This window comes from Phalacrocorax carbo, chromosome 1, assembly GCF_963921805.1.
Source record: "Phalacrocorax carbo chromosome 1, bPhaCar2.1, whole genome shotgun sequence".
NCBI classification, from domain to species: Eukaryota; Metazoa; Chordata; class Aves; order Suliformes; family Phalacrocoracidae; genus Phalacrocorax; species Phalacrocorax carbo.
In genome coordinates this window covers 73,628,491-73,646,338 of record NC_087513.1, presented here as the reverse complement: position 1 = coordinate 73,646,338, position 17,848 = coordinate 73,628,491, and the positions used below count along the sequence as shown (strand labels likewise).

Sequence of the window (17,848 nt, the reverse complement as noted above, 5' to 3'; positions counted from 1 at the left end):
CACACTAACATCAGCCAGACGCAGGACACGAGCTCAAGTGAGTTGGGGGGTTTTGAGCTCTGAGATGCAGAATGCTTTATAGTCCCAACAGAGCTAAGCACTACACAGCAAATACATTTTACAAAAAAACAAATTCTCTGGCTAGGCCATTACCTCTCACTCAAGGCTTTTTTGGTTGAAGTTATCTAACTACAGATTTCTAAACTATAGCGATCAACAGCTGAGCTTGTTACCCTAAGCTCCAGTTGTAACCTATGAAGAAAAATAGGCACTTCTAGGGTGTGATTTCTCTGACCTACGTAGAAGCTATGTTAGGACAAAATCAATCACACTCTGTTATTACCTATTTACTTCCATGAACCATAAAGTTAAACCTAGCTTACCTCTGGACGTATGCTTTGTAAACATTCAGTGTGACCAGTCCTTACCCTTGAATCCCCACCCCAAAAGTGACATTGCATTATGTGCTAGTGACCACGTTTACGCTAACTTCCTTCCTATATGAGACAGCTGAAATGTTCTCTTACTGTTCCAACAGGCCTAATTTCGACAGAAATTTACTATTCAGACTGCTGTCATATACCATGAAAACCCCATAGATGTAAATGAAAGTTATACAAGAAACTAACTCTCTCCTACAGAGTCCTAAATCCACTAAGCTCTGTATTTGTATATGGCTGTTTTCTGGAGACCCACAGACCCTAGGCAGCTAGATGCTAACCTCAGCGAATGCTGTTGCCTTTGAACACAGGTGGATCCACACCTGAGCAACTCTCCTGATTACAACTGCAGCAGTATGAAGTGAAAAGGAGGAGAAAGGGAAGTTTCACTTACAGTTTCAGAAATGAAACACACGCTTTAAATTCAAATTGAATATCAACATAGAGGATGGGTCTGAAGCACAGATATTTTGTATTATTTCTGGCTAGCAATATTAATAAGCAATGCAAGGTTCCACTTCTGACATGACTTAGTATATAGATACACATACAATCTACAGCAGTAATTCAGACTTGAGATATCAGAAGGATTTTACCTTTCACTATAATATTTCTTATTTTGTGTCATCAAACTCCAATCCTACAAAAAGCTATGTGCAGAAGGAGTTATAGTCAGTGACCTCTCCTTCCCTCCCTCTTGCTACCATCAGCATTAGGTTCCAATCAACCAGATTATTTTGCAGGAACAGGGTCATAAGCTAAGCATTCTGGGGCAGGAATGTTTCTTTTTTCTGTCTCTATAAAAATAAATCATGCTCTGGGTACAATATAAATAAAAGATAATAACAGCCTGATGTTAGATTTTATTGGTCTATGTTTTGGACAACCTATATAATTTGCCTGTTGCCCGTACAAGCTACAAAAAGTTAATCTTTATAACCCTTTTTTTTTTTTTTTTTCTTTTCCTTGGAGTGGGTTCAGTTTTAAAAGCATAAAACAAAGATGCTGAAGCAGACTACTTCCATGCATAATGACAGTCTTGTTTACACTGCTCTGGCAAAAATTATCCTTAGTTAAACCGGGCACAAACTCCACTCAGTTAAGTCCAACAGTTTATCTAGGGATGCTAAATTCACAGGATTCATTGAGTCTACTTCCCCTTTGCAAAGAGCAAAAATGCCTTATCTGGTCACACAACTGCACCTAAACAGGAAAAAGAAACAAAGAACTCAACAGTATTAAAGAGAATTTGGAAACGAGGCTGGCCAAACTATTCAGGCAAGCTTGCTACCTCAGACATAAAAGACTCTTTCTACTTAAGAAAGTTTGTTTCCTCCGTTTAATTGTCTTGAAACACTTTGGAACGTTGGTTGGTTCAGAAACATTGCAGCATGTCAATCTTCTCCCTGAGGGAGGTTTCCGCACATGCCTTAGGAGTTAACCCACCTATGTTAGGTGCCCGTACTTAAGCAAACACATACCAAAATCTGTAGTATGTTTTACCACAGGTCCTTCTCCAGGCATGAATCTCCAGAGGAAATTATTAAACCCCTTTATTACAGTGGAGAAAGTGGTGATATTTCACTGACATACTTAAGACAAGAGGAAGCAGTTAGCTCCATGAAAGAAAAAAATAAAAAACATGACTGGATGACATGACACTTTAACTGCTAGCAACTGCCTGAAGCCACATTTTCATTAACACCCCAACCATCATTTCTTCTGGTGAATCTGCAAAAGCATTAGCAGTGGCAAAAAAAAACTAAAGAAAGAGAGCTGGCCTTGGCACAGCCTAATCCAACTTAAATTTGTATCACCTGAGAAAACGTATTTAAAAAGACAAAGCAAAAAGCATGACGGAGCATTTTACTCGGCCATTAAAAGGACAGAAAAGAAAGAAAAGCTTCAAATTATCGCTGCAATGGGTAACATCCTAACTACAGACACAAACATTTGATAGAAGAGACTAAAACATGACTATGCGTATTGAGTGTAGCAGAAGGTTCTGGCAATTCTAGGAGCCAGAGCTGATAATCACAGAGATGACTTGCAATCCTGAAATTCAAGAAACCATGACCACTTCACAATGCATTTCAGTTTTGGTATACCTCTACTGAAAGTAGAGCTGCATATCAAAAACCAACCATCCTGCAGCTTATTGACATTCTGTCCAAGCCAATAGCACAATACTTTCTTTTATTGTTCCATGTCTTCATATGAGCTATTTACTAAAAGGCTTTAGAATGGATTAAATAATAAAAATGACTAAGTTAAATATGACTACAAGCAGAGGAAGAAAACAGGCAAGGCAGAAAAAATGTTTTCAGTGGACAACTGCAAGCAGACGTAAAGTGATAAGAGTAATATCATTCTTATAAAGCTGGAAATAGAGATAAAGGCTTTCTCACCTGCAGTGAAAAGAAAGGGAGAAAGACACACCAGCTACTCAGAGGAAGTAAGGTGGATTTGAAAAGCATATGCAGCGGACTTCTGTCCGCTGTTCTGCACACAGGGAAAAAAGCTCAGGAAGTTCTAAAATGAACAGGCAAGTACTGAAGCAAAAATGAGTCAAGGTGGTGTGCAAAAGTAGAATTTTGCACTTCATAGGGTGCAAAATATAACCAACTTGGATTTCCACGTGCCTCGCCTTGAGGCATGTGGCAGATAAAAGCATGAAAGTCTGGTATGCTGCTCTCTATTCTGATAGTAATTACTCTGCCAGCCCAAGGCCGCAAACTTCTTAACAGGGCAGAAGCTTGGTCAAAGGAGACAACCCCATTGGTTGAAAGGCAAAGCATGAAAACTTGACTAAATTTCTACCGCCTTTCTTTCCAGAACCATGGAGAACCGTGTGTTTAATTGGCAGCAGAGTTTCTGCCTCAGTACGATACCATAAAGATTCACTATCAACAAAGAAAAGGCAGTGTTTCAGAACAGATTTGGGCAGAGTGATACATGTGATGGAGCTGGACTGGAGAAACTATAGAAGTCCACAGGTACTGTTTGAGGGTGAGGTATCACAGATCCTACCTAGGTTACGTCACAGCTAGGGACTGACTGCTGAAAGCAAAAGCTGTATCAAGAAGTAGAAAGACTTAAATGTGGTCTTTTTAGGTTGTTGCTATTAACTTATCTTGCAGTCCTGTTGGGGTTTTCTCCATACCCTAGTCTTTATCTTCACCAGTGCTCCTCAAATTGGTAGCTTCAAAAACCTGTTCCACATCTGTGGTATCTCCTACCTCCCTCTGGCAGACACCATTGTCACAGTCTTCTGGATACTGGCTGCAATGTACTGCTGGGGGCACACTGCTACACTTCCAAGCCACGAAAGCTGCACGTACCATTAGGCTGGCCTGGAAGAGCTGACGCCGATGCACTATTTCCAGTAAAAAAGTACAATCCTCAGTGAAATTACCTAGCAGATCTCAGTAAATGTGCGTAATCCCAAACTGAGCTACTTATTGAAGGCAGTCTGGATTGAGATATTAATTTGGAATGAAACAACTGTGTCCACTGTGGATGGCCTAGGGTAGATTACTTGGCTTAGAAAGATAACCAAGTTTTTTTTCTGTTAAGGCTTACATTTTTTTTTCATAGTGGACTTAATAGCTCTTTTCTCTTCATCGTAAGAGAGACCATCTGGTTCAAATATTCAAACCCTTCTGACTGTGGGTTTTATGGTTTTACCTATCTTTTTTTCTTGTGGAACTTTTCAGCTATTCACTTGAATTAGATTTTACTAGTATTTATGCAAGAAGCTTAAATGAAGATATTTTCCAGTATGAAGTCAATGAATTGATTCCTAGGCATATAATCACTTGCAAACAATGGATACATACAGTTCCCAGCACTTTTATAAAACAAAGGTGTTTACTTTTCTGTTGATTATTTTCTGCTTAACTGCATTCAAATGAATCCATTAAAAACGTGACTGCTTCACAGTAAGATGATCTTCAGCAAAAACAAACAACTGCTGTTTCCACTTCTCTTCATGGCCTTTAAAAACTACAGTCATCTGCACCCTGTATTTCAGGCAATTTATAGATGATAAGTCTGGTCTTGATTTGTTAATTTATTGTTTTAAACGTAGTTCTAACCTTTCTGCTTGGGAAAACAAATTGTTTTCCTACTTCATTACTTATTTATTGTCCCCTAACCAACCTCTGGACCTTTCAGAGTCTGATCAAAACACCAACAGGTCATCTCAAACTTCAGTCAGTCTTTCTGCCCATTGACTTCAGCTGGAATGATACGTCCACTCTGTTCGCCACGGCCACAAGTAAGCAAAACCCACTGTATTAGGAGAGTGGTAGAACAAACCAAGGGAACTTCCATAAACTAGCATACTTCTCCTGAATTGCACTATGGCTTCGACCCCTGCCTCATACGAAGAATTAAAATTTTTGTTTGTTTGTTTACCTGCCCTACAGAGAACCTGCATAACAGGTAGTTTGCAAGTAATTGCTAAATACTGTAAGCATTACTTACACACATAGATGGGACAGGATTGGAGAGAGAGAGGAAAATACAGATCATGACAAGGAGGGAAGGCAGGTTATAATAGCTTAAATGGAAGATACTTTGTCAGGCAGATACCAGAGGCATCAAAGCTTTTTCTGGCTCCATTGTGACTGATTCTCACTAACTGCATAGAGTTTTCTAGGGTCTGGACTAAATGATGCAGTAGGCAACTTCTAGAGCTTTTGATGGGTCCTGGCTGATTCTTCTTGATTTGTTCCTTTTCCTAATAGCCTGCAAAGTCATTCTCTGAAACAGTGCAAGTGTAGAGATTGAAAAGATCAAACTCTGATACAAGCCTGAAATTATATCTATGGAAACTGCTTTCATGTGCCACTTTTGTGATAACATTTATAATACAATGTTTGTAACAATGCAATTTCATCACCTTATAAATATCAATTTACCATTAAGGGAGGAAGGAAAGAACATCAAAAAAGACAAATGCAAACTTACCACCGTTTCTCCTTTGTTTTAATTGAACTAGTCTTGTTCAGATAAGCCTGTCTATCTCTTACAAAAACAACAGTTTATAGTTTAAACTGTGAAATTGTGAGAGTGTGTGTGTGTGTGTGTGTTGTAATTATGGTGCCTGCTAACAATTTCATACTGCCACACTGCACATATGGCTTCCAAGCTAGCTTTATCTGAATCTTTGTGAATCTATTCTCCGTGCTATTAAACTGAGCACATTCCACATCGTTCAAAAGTAATTACACTTTTGTCTAGAGTGTAGGAGACTGCTCTCCCCAAACAATGAAATTCTCATTATTAGAGCTGGCACAATAACGGCACTGGTGTTCACAACACTGTGCATTGTACCATCACAATAACTTATCCTAAGCTTGATGCACAAAGGTACACTGGAAATTAAAATTTCTCTAAAGCCACTGCGGGTTTTTTTTAATAGGCATTCTTTAGCTCAGTATAATTAGAGTCCTATTTGACTTTTTAAAAAGCTATATGCATTCAGATTTCCATTATCTTCGCAACTTCTGAACAGTAGCTAAGTGCTCTAGCCGTATGTTGTTCTGATCCAATACTATTCACATGCTGATGACCCCAGACCAACAGGTGAAGTGCAGGCCAGGATGTATGTGATAAGAGAATTCAAATGCAGCATTAAACCACCTTTTATTTTGGACAAGTGGAAGAAAAGCATGAAGCAATGTGTCGGTAAGCTCTTTGACCAGTACTACTGTTATTCTTAATATGACCAAAATTTCTTAATATTATTCCCAAATTACAGAGGAATAACTTAATTCACCACAGAACTGCAACATTTTTTAGTGTGAATCAATAAAGCTATTTAACTGTGCGCTGTAATATTACCTAGCAATTTAAAGCACTGATGACAATGAATATTAAATGTCACTGAAAGTGCAGGACAAGTGTGGGCTAGCAGTGCAGTCACGCAGTTTGGAACAACTGGACAGTGACAAAGTCACACCTTACCAGTTTGATCTTTTGGTCAGAATTTCGGTTGTTTGGTTTTGTTTTGTTTTGGGTTTGTTTTTTTATCTCATCCAGCATTTGTTGGATAGTATACAGTTAAGATGAATGGTCAGATTTGACCACAGTATACCATGCCTGTGCTTTTAGCCTTGACATCTCTTATTTTCAGAAATTAGCACACAGACACAGCTGGTGAAACCAGTAGTCTTGAGAGGCGGCAAAAGCAACACGGTAAGGCATACAAATAGAAATAAAAAAAATAATCCCTCATTACTTAGGTGAGCTAACAACTGTAGCCTCAGCAGGTTTCTTCAAAAGAGGTACTGACTGATACTGTAATCCTCAAGTACTTTCCTGCTAAGCTTATGGGCTGCTATGAACATCCTATGGGGACTGTCAGGTATATTTCAGGTCAAATGATTTGTCCTGTATTTTCTTCTGAGCTTTTGTTTTAAGTCTGATAAGTTATTGTTTCTTTTCTTACCAGTGGAAGACCTTTCCTACTTACAAGAAGTATCCAGTTTCTTCTATCACGAGGAAGAGAGTTTGGGATAGAGCCGCCCCTGACTTTCACAGAACCACAGAATGGTTGAGGTTGGAAGAGACCTCTGGAAGTCATCTGGTCCAACCCCCTGCTCAAGCAGGGCCACCTACAGCCAGATGCCCAGGGCTGTGTCCAAGTAGCTTTTGAGTATCTCCAAGGATGGAGACTCCACAACCTCCCTCCATGAGCAACCTGTTCCTGTGCTCAGTCACCCTCACAGTAAAAAGCACTTCCTCATGTTTATATGGGGCCTCCTCCGATTCAGTCTGTGCGCATTGCACTAACCCTTCTCTGGCTGCAGTTCCAGCATCCTCAGAAATACCCTGTTCCTTTTGATGGGGAGATAGCTTTTGCAGCTTTTTGCCAATTTGCTTAGGTTTGGAGATTTCTTTCTATGGATTTTGCCCTCCTTTTATAAAAATTTACCCAGCATTCTGAGCTGCGTCTCTACATTGGCAGTTTTCACAACTTTGTAAAGTGCAACAGGGGATATTTTCAAAAGTCTAAGCTGGGTAAACTGTTGAGCTATCACTCTGTTGCAACCAGCCCTTTACCTTAAGGATCCTAGGATGTCCCAGCTAGCAGGACTTCTAAAAGGAAGCACAGCTGGAAGTAACCTATGAAACTGAGGGTCAATTAGCAGCTAGGAAAGTGAGGCCAAGAAATTGATTCTCAAGGCTGAAATTGTTTTCCTAACTGTCCCTTCATGACCCAGTGCTGAGAGGCAGAGTATAGGGAGACAAGGACAGCTGTGGTGACAAGAGGAATTCAGCTATGCAGCCTAGTGATGAGACAAAGCTGTGTAATTCCATACCTCTTCCAGATCCCTTGGCTGTAGTTTTCTTCTGCTGAGATTAGTCCCTAAGCCAAATGGGTGTTGTACATGTAAGCTAACATAGAAAGTTCTTTCTGGATCTATACCGTGTCTATCTAAGAATCCCTTCAGAGAAGAGCCTTAGCCAACAGCCATGCACAAAGCAGTACAGTTTAGAGGGGTGCAGCAGAGTGATGCACTAGATGATTTCAGACAGGTTGTATGTCTGATCCTGTCTTACTGGACATTGGGAAGATCTGTAAAGGGGTATCTTGCTAAGTACAGCATGTGGCTGCAAAACAAGAACTCCATAGTCACTTGCAGACTCCGTCAGGTGCAGTAGTAGAGCTGGCAAGCTATTAAGAAGTGTGAAGCACACTGCTGGAGCTTTATCAATAAAACTGTATTGGACCGCACTGTGTGGTGGTGCGTGCACATGTGCATACACCTGGATTTGCTACCCAGACACTATAAAATAGCAGAGAATATAAATTCAAACAGTGTACAAATGTCCTCTGTAATGCTACTGAAGTAAACACCCTTTGGGAATGACTTTCATAACTGCTAATCACCTAAATTGCAGTCATCTAAAAGTTATCCAAGCACTAGGTTCAGTAACTTCCTTCTTATAACTACATAGCACAACAGCAGAGGGAGTGATTATGTATATTTTACTTATTTGCACTGATCACTTCCTTCTTTCTGGAGACACATAGGCTACATCCTTTCTGACCTACCTGGATGATTTTTACAAGACACTCCTCACTAAAGCAGAGATATTACAAAAATGTCCCATTCATACAAACTAGCAATTTTCTTAAATACGTATGAAGACAAAACCAGCCCCTGCAACTGCCCAAACATGCGTCAGATAAGCCTACAGCATCTCACTACCACAGCAAAACTGTCTAAAACATGCAATAATTCAGTATCTTGTATTACAAAGAGACAGAACGAACAGTTTTGATATCACATTAAATATAGCCTTCATAGCAGGAAGTCACACTAGATGATCAGTTAAACTTCTTGGTCTTAAAAACTATAAGTGAGTAAAGAAGCTAGTTAAAATCAGTTAAAGAGCAGTTAAGTGTTTCAGTGAGGTGTAGTTAAAATACTCCTGCTGGGATCCTTAGAAGACAATGAGTTTTGATTTCATAAGGGTCTGATTCTACACTAGTGGTGTCATCACAAGATTATCTATTGACTTAAACGTTGTCAGGAACAACCCCTTATCTTCAATACACTCTTAAAAGAAGACAAAACACAGCAAAGCTCATACACCAGTTACATACCCTAACATCCCACTGATGGAACTATATATTAATGAATTACATCTCCACGAAACGTATGATAAAGGACAAAAAGTAAACAAGCTAGGAAAAGATAGTGACATATCTGCCCATGAGTAATTTTTCCGATGATGTTCTTTCTTCATTTAAAGTTGCAGTAACACAAAGTTGAATTAAATATTCCAAACCACTATTTGAACTTAAGCATTAGACCAAAAAGAAGGAAAAATGGATGGGGATCAGTGAGTTATTTTGTCTAGGACAAAATGAAGCTGAGCAGCTTCAGCGAATATCCAGTGATTTGGTCCTATGAGGAATAATAGTCCCTAAGGCTTTTTACTTAGGGCTTGTTACATATGCATAATGAGCTGTAAGGGCTTAAATACCACTATGGAGCTGTTGCAGGCTTTTATGAGAATACACTATCACCTATTTTGCAATGCCTTTTTAAAAGCCTACAAATATGCAGGTCCATTCATTATCTTCACTTAAAGTGAAAGTGTCACTGCCCTTGTCAAAGTCGGAGACTAACAGAAAAGTTACAGTCAATTTGTAAACAGGCAAGAGCTGTGTAAGTGTGCTCACAATAGACAGCTTTGTCGAGGTGCCCAAGTCCTGGGGTCTCAATGCCTTCCCCTGCACCTTTCAACCTTTATAAAAATGTATCACAGTACTCTGCAGGAAGGGCCCAAACACATCACGTTACAATAGCGACACTACGATACTAGTGAGGAACATGGCATTGCCTTTTGTTCTTTTTGTTTGTCTGCTTTTAGATAAAGCCAGTTCTGGACTTCCAGGGGGCTGCTAAATTAATGAATTAAGCGCACTGTGACATTCATAAAGTGCACAAAAAGGTGGGAACTCACAAGTGAAAAAGTGACAGGCTGATTTAATTCCGTAAGGACAGCAAACCTTCCTGTAGGTATGTGCGGCATGTGAAATACACATCGCACGTGAATTTTTAAAACCAGCAAAATCCAAAGTTGCTTTTTTCACCCTTCATACAGACTTTCATGCCTTACTATTGCATAAACTTGGCATTGGGGTGATATTTCAGACACCATGCCAAACATGACTCTCACTTACAGTGTTCCAAAACCATTTACTGTTTGCTGAACACATACGCTTCAAATGCACGTCGCTGTAGCTAAAAATTTTTAGCACCCTAAATGCCAGCAGGCAAAGGTGAGGAAAAGCAGAGTTTGCGCTGCGACTGATTTAGCGTTTGTAGTGGAGGGTAAAGGCAGTCCAGCTCGGTCAAAGCTTTCACATTATTGTAGCGTGTTCTGTACGTGTAACTGTGCACTGTATACTCCATAAAGTACAGATCTGGATGCCAAACTACTGTAGAGGCAGAATTCAAAGAATGGATGTAAGCACAATAGACCATTAGCAAACCTACCATTGTGTTGTGCTGAGAAGTGGGAGTCCTATGGCCACAGTTCTCTTGCGTCAGCAGAGAAACTGGCTGAAATTCCTCAGAGTGAGGCTTGTTGGGAAAACTCACATGCAAGGGAAGGTGAAAGGCTGGGAGCCCGTCACTCTCCTCTTCTCCCACTTTCTGTCTGCTTGTCACCATGGCTACCTCTCCATCTGCTTCCCCATACGGAGAGGCTGGTCGCTTGGAAGACATCCTGGAAGGAACAAAAGAGGAGAAAATAATGAAACCTCCAAATAAATCCTTAATGCCGTCATTGTGTGGTTAGGGGCCATTGTAACAGAAATGCCTTTTTTGTGCTGGCAGAGAGCAGGAAACCATCCAAATACCACTGCAAAGCATACACAATTGGGAACAATGGCCAAGCAGGTAGCAACAGAACAGTGGCTTGTTTGTTGTGAGAATAATACACTAATATAGCACTCTCTTGTATTCTGGCTTCTTAAACATGAAAATTCACCTAAGAAGACTGTATAATGAAATGCAATTCCTTTTAAAAAAAATACCCATCTGGTTTTGCATTTGCAAGAGACTCTAAGAAGATAGAATGTCTCCTGATACAAGCTATTGTCAACTTAGCTTTTAAGGAATAATCATCTGCATGTATTTAACTGTAACTGATAAAAAAATAAAGTAAAATAAAATAAACTACACTTGCTAGCAAGCCAAAATGTCTGTGTTTATAAAACTTCACCCATGTGAACAACAGAGTGTTATACTCATGTCGCAAGAATCTTTCCAGGTTTGCAGATCTGGGATAGTTAAGCAATTAAATATTTAGATGTTAATAATTTAAGCTTTTTGACAACACAAATTCAGGGTTGTACTAAGTGAATGAAGATCTGCTATCAAGATACCCTATACTTCCTACCTACCGCCAGATCTGGAAAAAATACCTGTAAATGTAATTTATATCTATATAAAAAAGGATACACAAGCAAGATACATAGTAAAAATTGTAACACAGTAAAAATCACACACAAATCTTGACTTTAAATTGAGGCCCACGTTCCGATAACACTGTTCTGATACCACATGTGTATCTTCAACTTTTAGAAAGACTGAAAGAATCTTAATGGCATTGGAAAATCCAGTTTTCATCCAAAACAGGCACTACTGAAAATCTTACAGAACAATCTGAATCCAGAACACTTTTTCAGCGTGGTCTTCAGAATACTGGGGTCCACTGAAGTATTAAAATGCAGACAAGTCCTGGGTTTAATTAAAGCAACATTGTTCATGAAAATCAGTGTATGTGCATCGAATGCATACTGGGCCACTGTGCTAAGGAGGGACATCTGTAATAAGGAGCGGAATGAGAAATAAGAAATCCTACAGACATAGTCAAATTAAGAAAAAAAAAGGGAAAAAAAGATAAATATTTCATACAAAATAGGAAGTTATGAACAAGGAAACTGAAGACTATTGAACGTAAAAGTTGAAAAGACAGGCTGAAGCAATACTCCTCCTCCTCCAAAATCTAGTATTTATGATTCTAATTACCCCATTTTGATTTTCCACTTCACAGTTAAAGGACTGCATTTCAAAAGCCCAGCAGCCTCTTGAACCATGTGTGGGGCTGCTGTGAGGTGGAGCATGTCCATACGATTTGGCATATTGAGCACGAAATGGTTCTTAGCAGCAGTCAACTGGGTCTGAAAACAAACAGTGACTTTAAACAGCCCTTTGTTAGGACTTATTTTGTTTCTAATGATCTCATTTTGAGCTTTGCCTCCTGAGCCAAGTTAGATTATATCTAAAAGAAAAAATACTCAAAAAAAAAAAAAAAAAACTCAGACAAAAAAAATCCCTACCAGAACCTATACTCAGCTGCACATTGCCTGTTCTGAACACCACCTATTGCCTGTACATAGAGAAGCAATCTGTATTTTCTATTAATGTTTGACTTAGTCCAACAGACTAACACTTCATACATCCTACCTGAATTCTGTCTTCTAGGCTTTCCCACCTACGTGTCTGCAGCGAAGCATATGTATAAAGACAGAGATCACCAGATAGACTCTTACTGGCAGTTTTCTACTAGCCCACTGAATTTAGCATTTTACAGCTACGTTTGACGTGACAGATCCCAAGTTTTGTTCTGCAGAAACCATGCAACTCTCTCCTGAAGTTAATGTGAATTATTCATATTCTGCATTGCACTGCACCAAGAGACACATTTACTATTGATTCTGAGTGTAACATTTTGGTTACTCATTTCAACGCTGCCTTAATAGAAGCTTGGGTTTTTACAAAATCTCTCTCTCTGAAAATCAGCACTAAGCGGTTGTCTCAATTTTGGCCAACAAAAAGGGAGGGGCACAAAGTCTACAGTTTCTCGATTATTCCACAGTAATATTCTATACCTTAGGACATTTATATTTTATAAGATGACTGAAAATATTGTAAAACATCCATAAAACTCTCCACTACGATTCACTTTGACAATACAATATAGAGAGAGGCCATCTTGCTTTGTATTGAAGATTTGAATTACACACTAGATACCCAAGTTATGTTGAGAACTCCTACTGCTGTTAACCCAGAATAACCCAGATTCTGTCACATTGCTTCACACAGGGAGTTTGACTATCCTGTTGAATGAAAGCTCTTCAGCTAACTTTATCAGGGAATATATGGTTTCCTCTACCGTGTTCAGTTAGCATGCTGCAGATCATCATCGCCTTCTGCTTGACACTGTTCCCAACAGCAATGATATAATTTTCTGCAGGGAATTTATAAAAACAGGCAAAGAAGGCACGTCCATGCAGTAGCAATAACAGAGATGACTAGGTTTTTGATCTAAAATGAAAACCTATGGGTTGGACCATAGGCCAACCTACAGCGATACTAGAGAAGGAAGAATAAACTTCTTCCTTCCACACACAGCTCTTGGAACATCCAGTTTAAGTTACAAGCCATGGGCTCATCACAATGCTAGAAGGCTAAGAAATTACTAAAATAGCTAAGGTGGTGAAGTTACACAGATCTAAACTGCCTTAGTCTTCCAAGTGACTTGGACACACAAAAAAACAGATGCACAACCCTAGGTAAAGCTCACACAGCTCAGATGACAACTGCGTTGGGTTTTTTTCAGGTAGCTCTGTCCATAGCCAACGTGAGTTAGGCATAATCTGGCCTTTCAGAAATCTCATCAACCCCTTTATCATCAAACACACACTTCACAGTTTCACAGAAATTACCTACTCCTTAACATCTGGGAAATTTCCACAAGGGCATGCAAGATTTAAATAAATAAATCCAGATCTACTTTTGGAAATGTCTTCCAAAAGGACAGTAACTACCAAAGCCTACAGCAGCAAAGAGTCAAATCATTGATAGGTTCACAAGCAGAAAACAACATGATACAAGTGAAATTCATTCACAGACGGTCTTTCATTATTTCTACAGCTTTATTGGTCCCTTTTCTGAATTTTTAATGCTCCCACATCCCATATGCTTGAATTATCTTCTTTTCATACATCTTCATCTTCCTACTAAGCTAATCCTAGGTCTTAACAGATTCCATACCTGAGATGCAAGTACAGTTCCCATTATAAACAATAAGTAAAGGGAAACAGCTAAATTCTAAGTAACAACGTTATCTGAAACGGAGCTCTTTTAAACAGATCTAGGTCTAATGAAGGACTGGAGTTATCCCATCTTAACGAAGGACTGCAAACATCCTGGATCTACCATCAATGATAACATGACAGTTTACAACTTACATGACTTCAAGATCTTTTCCTCAAACTAGTTTAAACTCACAAGGGTTTTCAATTACATCCTTCTGAAAGAAGGTTTACAATGAGAGAGGAAACATCAGTTTCCTCAAACATCAACTTATGGATAGGATTAAAAAAAAACAAACAAAACCTCAAGATATAACTCTCAGAAACCTAGCAATAGGGTGGACCAGATTTTGAATCTAGAAGAGTGTCTCTGCAGATGAAATCTGTTGAAACTTAAGACTTGCAAGAAGAGTTACATTTTGAACTGCCATTAATCATTTCTACTGAACATAAATAGCTAAATAGTTTTTTAGGCAACCTAAATCTGGGACACAGGCATTACTTTGCCCACTGTAGAGACACATCAGAGTTATGAAATGTATCCCCATACTAGATTTTTATCAGTGGTTAGGATGGAACTGAAGATCTAGTAGAGGGAATATTTTTCTGGTTTTGGAAAGGCTTCTTATATGCAGAAATTGCAGTAAAAACTCAAGCCTTTTGTTAAATTTTTATTAAATAAATGCTTTTCCAGGTAGCAAGAATTTTTTTTTTTTAGGGATGTAAAAATCTCACTTTTCTAACTCACTCTTATCCCACAAATATTTGATGCGATTCATCTTACAATAGCTTCTCCAGGTATTTCTTTACTCCCCTTCAATTTACAACAGATTCTTTGTAGGCTTAAACTGATACGCTGTGTCTATTGATCTCAGTGTTTTTTGACTGACTTCAACACGGCTGGATTTTCCCACTGGAGAGAGTAAGAGGTACACTGCGTCCACATGAATTGTCTCCTCATGTGATCTACAAGTACTGATTCCACCCAAATAATTTTGGGCTAGCAAATAACGTTCTTTTGTTTGGTTGGTTGTTTTTTTTTTTCCCCCTTGAGTTCGGTGCCTCACCAAAGTGATCCTTCCAGAGCTCTATTTTTTTATTATTGTTTTTAACAGAACCTCATTTAAGTGTCCCCGCTACATTTCCATTTGTTCATTGGTTTTGGTTCATTTCATACATGATTGTACATCCAAAATAAATCTGAAATGCTATCCAGTATTCAAGGAGATAGTGCCCTCTAGCACACAACCAGCATCCATCCCGATGTGATTGCTCAAGCCATAAAATTTCATAAATTTTATGTCATAAAACTCTAATCTTGTTACATTAAGCAAAATACCTCAGAAACATTTCAGATATCCACAAAAGCTTTTGGAGAAATGGCTTATCCGTGTCTTCAAAAGTGACAAACACAGATGTGTCAGGAGAAAAAGATATGAGGCCGTAAATCTTAACTTGTTGGGAGTTAATTAAGGGATTCATCAATCATTACACAGCTCACCCCATACATACACAGGCAAAATCCCGTCAGCTGCCACAACCTACAGCAATCTACAGGTTAAAAACTCCCAAAGTCCCTCTGTTCTGACTATTTATAAATGACTTTGTATAATCTAGCATTAAGACCTGTAATTATAAAACAGCATTAAAACAGGCCTGCATAGTTATGGATAATTATAGTTGGTACACTTTTTAAAGAAATAAAAAGCTTTTCCATTCAAACACAGGCTTTGCCTTTTTGACAGCTCCAAGTCCACAGGATGTAGAGAGATGATTTAAATTGTATGTCAAAATTTTGACTGTGCAAGACTTTCTTTTTTTCCCTTATCAAGAGAGGCATTGTTGTTTTCTCACCATAACTAGGCGTGACAGCGCCTGACTGGAGTCGCATAGCCAGTTTCTGAATCGGCATGAAAATGTTCACCTCTTGAGTTTCTTTGGCAGCTATAAACTAAGTCTTTCTCATGGGTAGAGTTTGAATCACTCAGCCCCGTACACTGCAGACAGGCGCAGAGCTGCATTCTGAAGGCATGCACACGGACAAGACGAGCAGATCTGATCCTCCAGCAGCAGTGTGGAGGGTCATTCCAGCCACCAACAGCATCAGGAATTTACTCGCTAACACAGCCTGACTCCAAACCAAATGCTATACACTAAACTAGTCCCAGGAACTTCAATGGGATTCAATCTCAGTCTCTTCCTGATCCGCAGGGATATTTTCATCTAATTAAAGTAGATGTTGGAAATCTGCAGACTCTGCTTTTCCACAGGAAATACTCACAATTACAGACAGCAGTATTACATATATCTAATGTGTAAGCATACGCATACGCGCGCATAGACAGATGCACAAACACAAGCTTATCCAAAATGTCAGCAATACATTTGCCTCATCTCTGATCACATTTAGAAGTAATAAAATGGTTCGTATTCCCAGGTTTATTGAAGCTATGATCTCTCTTACAGGCAGTCCAAGCAAAAGGTGCTAGTTAATACTAATGACTGTCTCCATTCCATTTTGGCCCAAAATTCATTCATTATTTATGTACACTGAATAACTAGTACCTTTTAAAAGAAACAACTCTGTTCATTTTGACAGGATTACTTGTGTAATAAGGTATTACTCAACATGAGCAAGGGTGGCAGACTCCCACACTCTTGTCCCACTGGGAACTGCAAGCCCGACTTGTTTCTACACATACCACTAAAAACAGACTTCACTTGGCAATATCTTTGAGTCATTTACAGCCTGGTTTGGAATTCTTTACTGAAGCAATTTTACAATTAAAAAAAAAAAAGGAAGCAAACTTCTCTAATCTGCTAATCAATAAAAAGTGTGCATGAAACGTGCTCTCATCTGTCACTCACACGGAGATGGAATAATCTGTTAATTATTACTTTCTAAGATCATATCAATCAGCCATCTTTTAAAATGCACATATGCTACAAATAAGTTGTGTTATTCAAAAATGGTTTCAGTGAACAAGTCACTTTTGTTAATTCAAACCAAGATCACTGTGGCATAACCTGTGTAATATTTCTGTGCAGTTGTCTATTATTATAGCTGCCACAAGTAATCCTATGATTAAGGCCACCCAATAATTTCCAGTTCATCCAACTCACTTTCTCGCTTTTGCTTTCCAGATTTCCTCCCTCTATGTGGTAACTAACAATTTTTTTTTAGTCCATCAGTTTAGAAGGTTCTGGATATAAAACGGGCAGGGAATATGCTATCTCCTATCTATTTTAATGTTTGCATTTTAAAGTATAACATAGTGAAGGATCAGCAGCTTGGCTGATACTGTTGATATTGTTGAGACTTTTTTGAGGAAAAGTACTGTTCAAAATTCCAGTGGTAAATGGTTTCATTTTGACAAGTTTTGAAACCCTCAAATAAGAAAGTTGTTACAAGTGTCTTTCAATCAAATGTTAACAAAAACCTTGTGAACGTTTTTTCATTAGAAAAATAAAAAAAGAAAACCCTCTCTATAAACTCTATGCTCTCAGCTGAAAACTCATCTCCATTTTCTTGCATTTGCAAGGAATTTATACATGAAAACCCACTGTAAAATCCAGTCTAGGAAAAATACATTGTGAAAAAAGTTCATGTTGAACATTTCCAACATATGTTATGCAAAGACTTTCATTGACCTTTTGAAGCAGGTAACTGGGAAAGATTCTTTATGCATGACTAAAACAAAACAACCTCCAACCAAACCAGAATTTGTAAGGTGATGAAGGAACTCCTATTAAGATATTATATTCAATTATGGCA

General features: G+C 38.7%; 1 protein-coding gene across 16 annotated transcripts in view; it reads right to left on the bottom strand.

The window, feature by feature from the left end:
- Window positions 1–17,848, bottom strand: part of SOX5 (SRY-box transcription factor 5) — a 722,172-nt gene that overhangs the window by 250,507 nt on the left and 453,817 nt on the right. For 13 of the 16 annotated variants that reach the window (XM_064459677.1, XM_064459668.1, XM_064459692.1 and 10 more), the window contains one exon: window positions 10,466–10,697. In XM_064459677.1, the coding sequence (XP_064315747.1) occupies window positions 10,466–10,696 (231 nt within the window). In that variant the 5' untranslated portion in view covers window position 10,697. The remainder of the gene's footprint in view (window positions 1–10,465; window positions 10,698–17,848) is intronic. The other 3 variants (XM_064459731.1, XM_064459759.1, XM_064459768.1) reach the window with 1 other exon arrangement.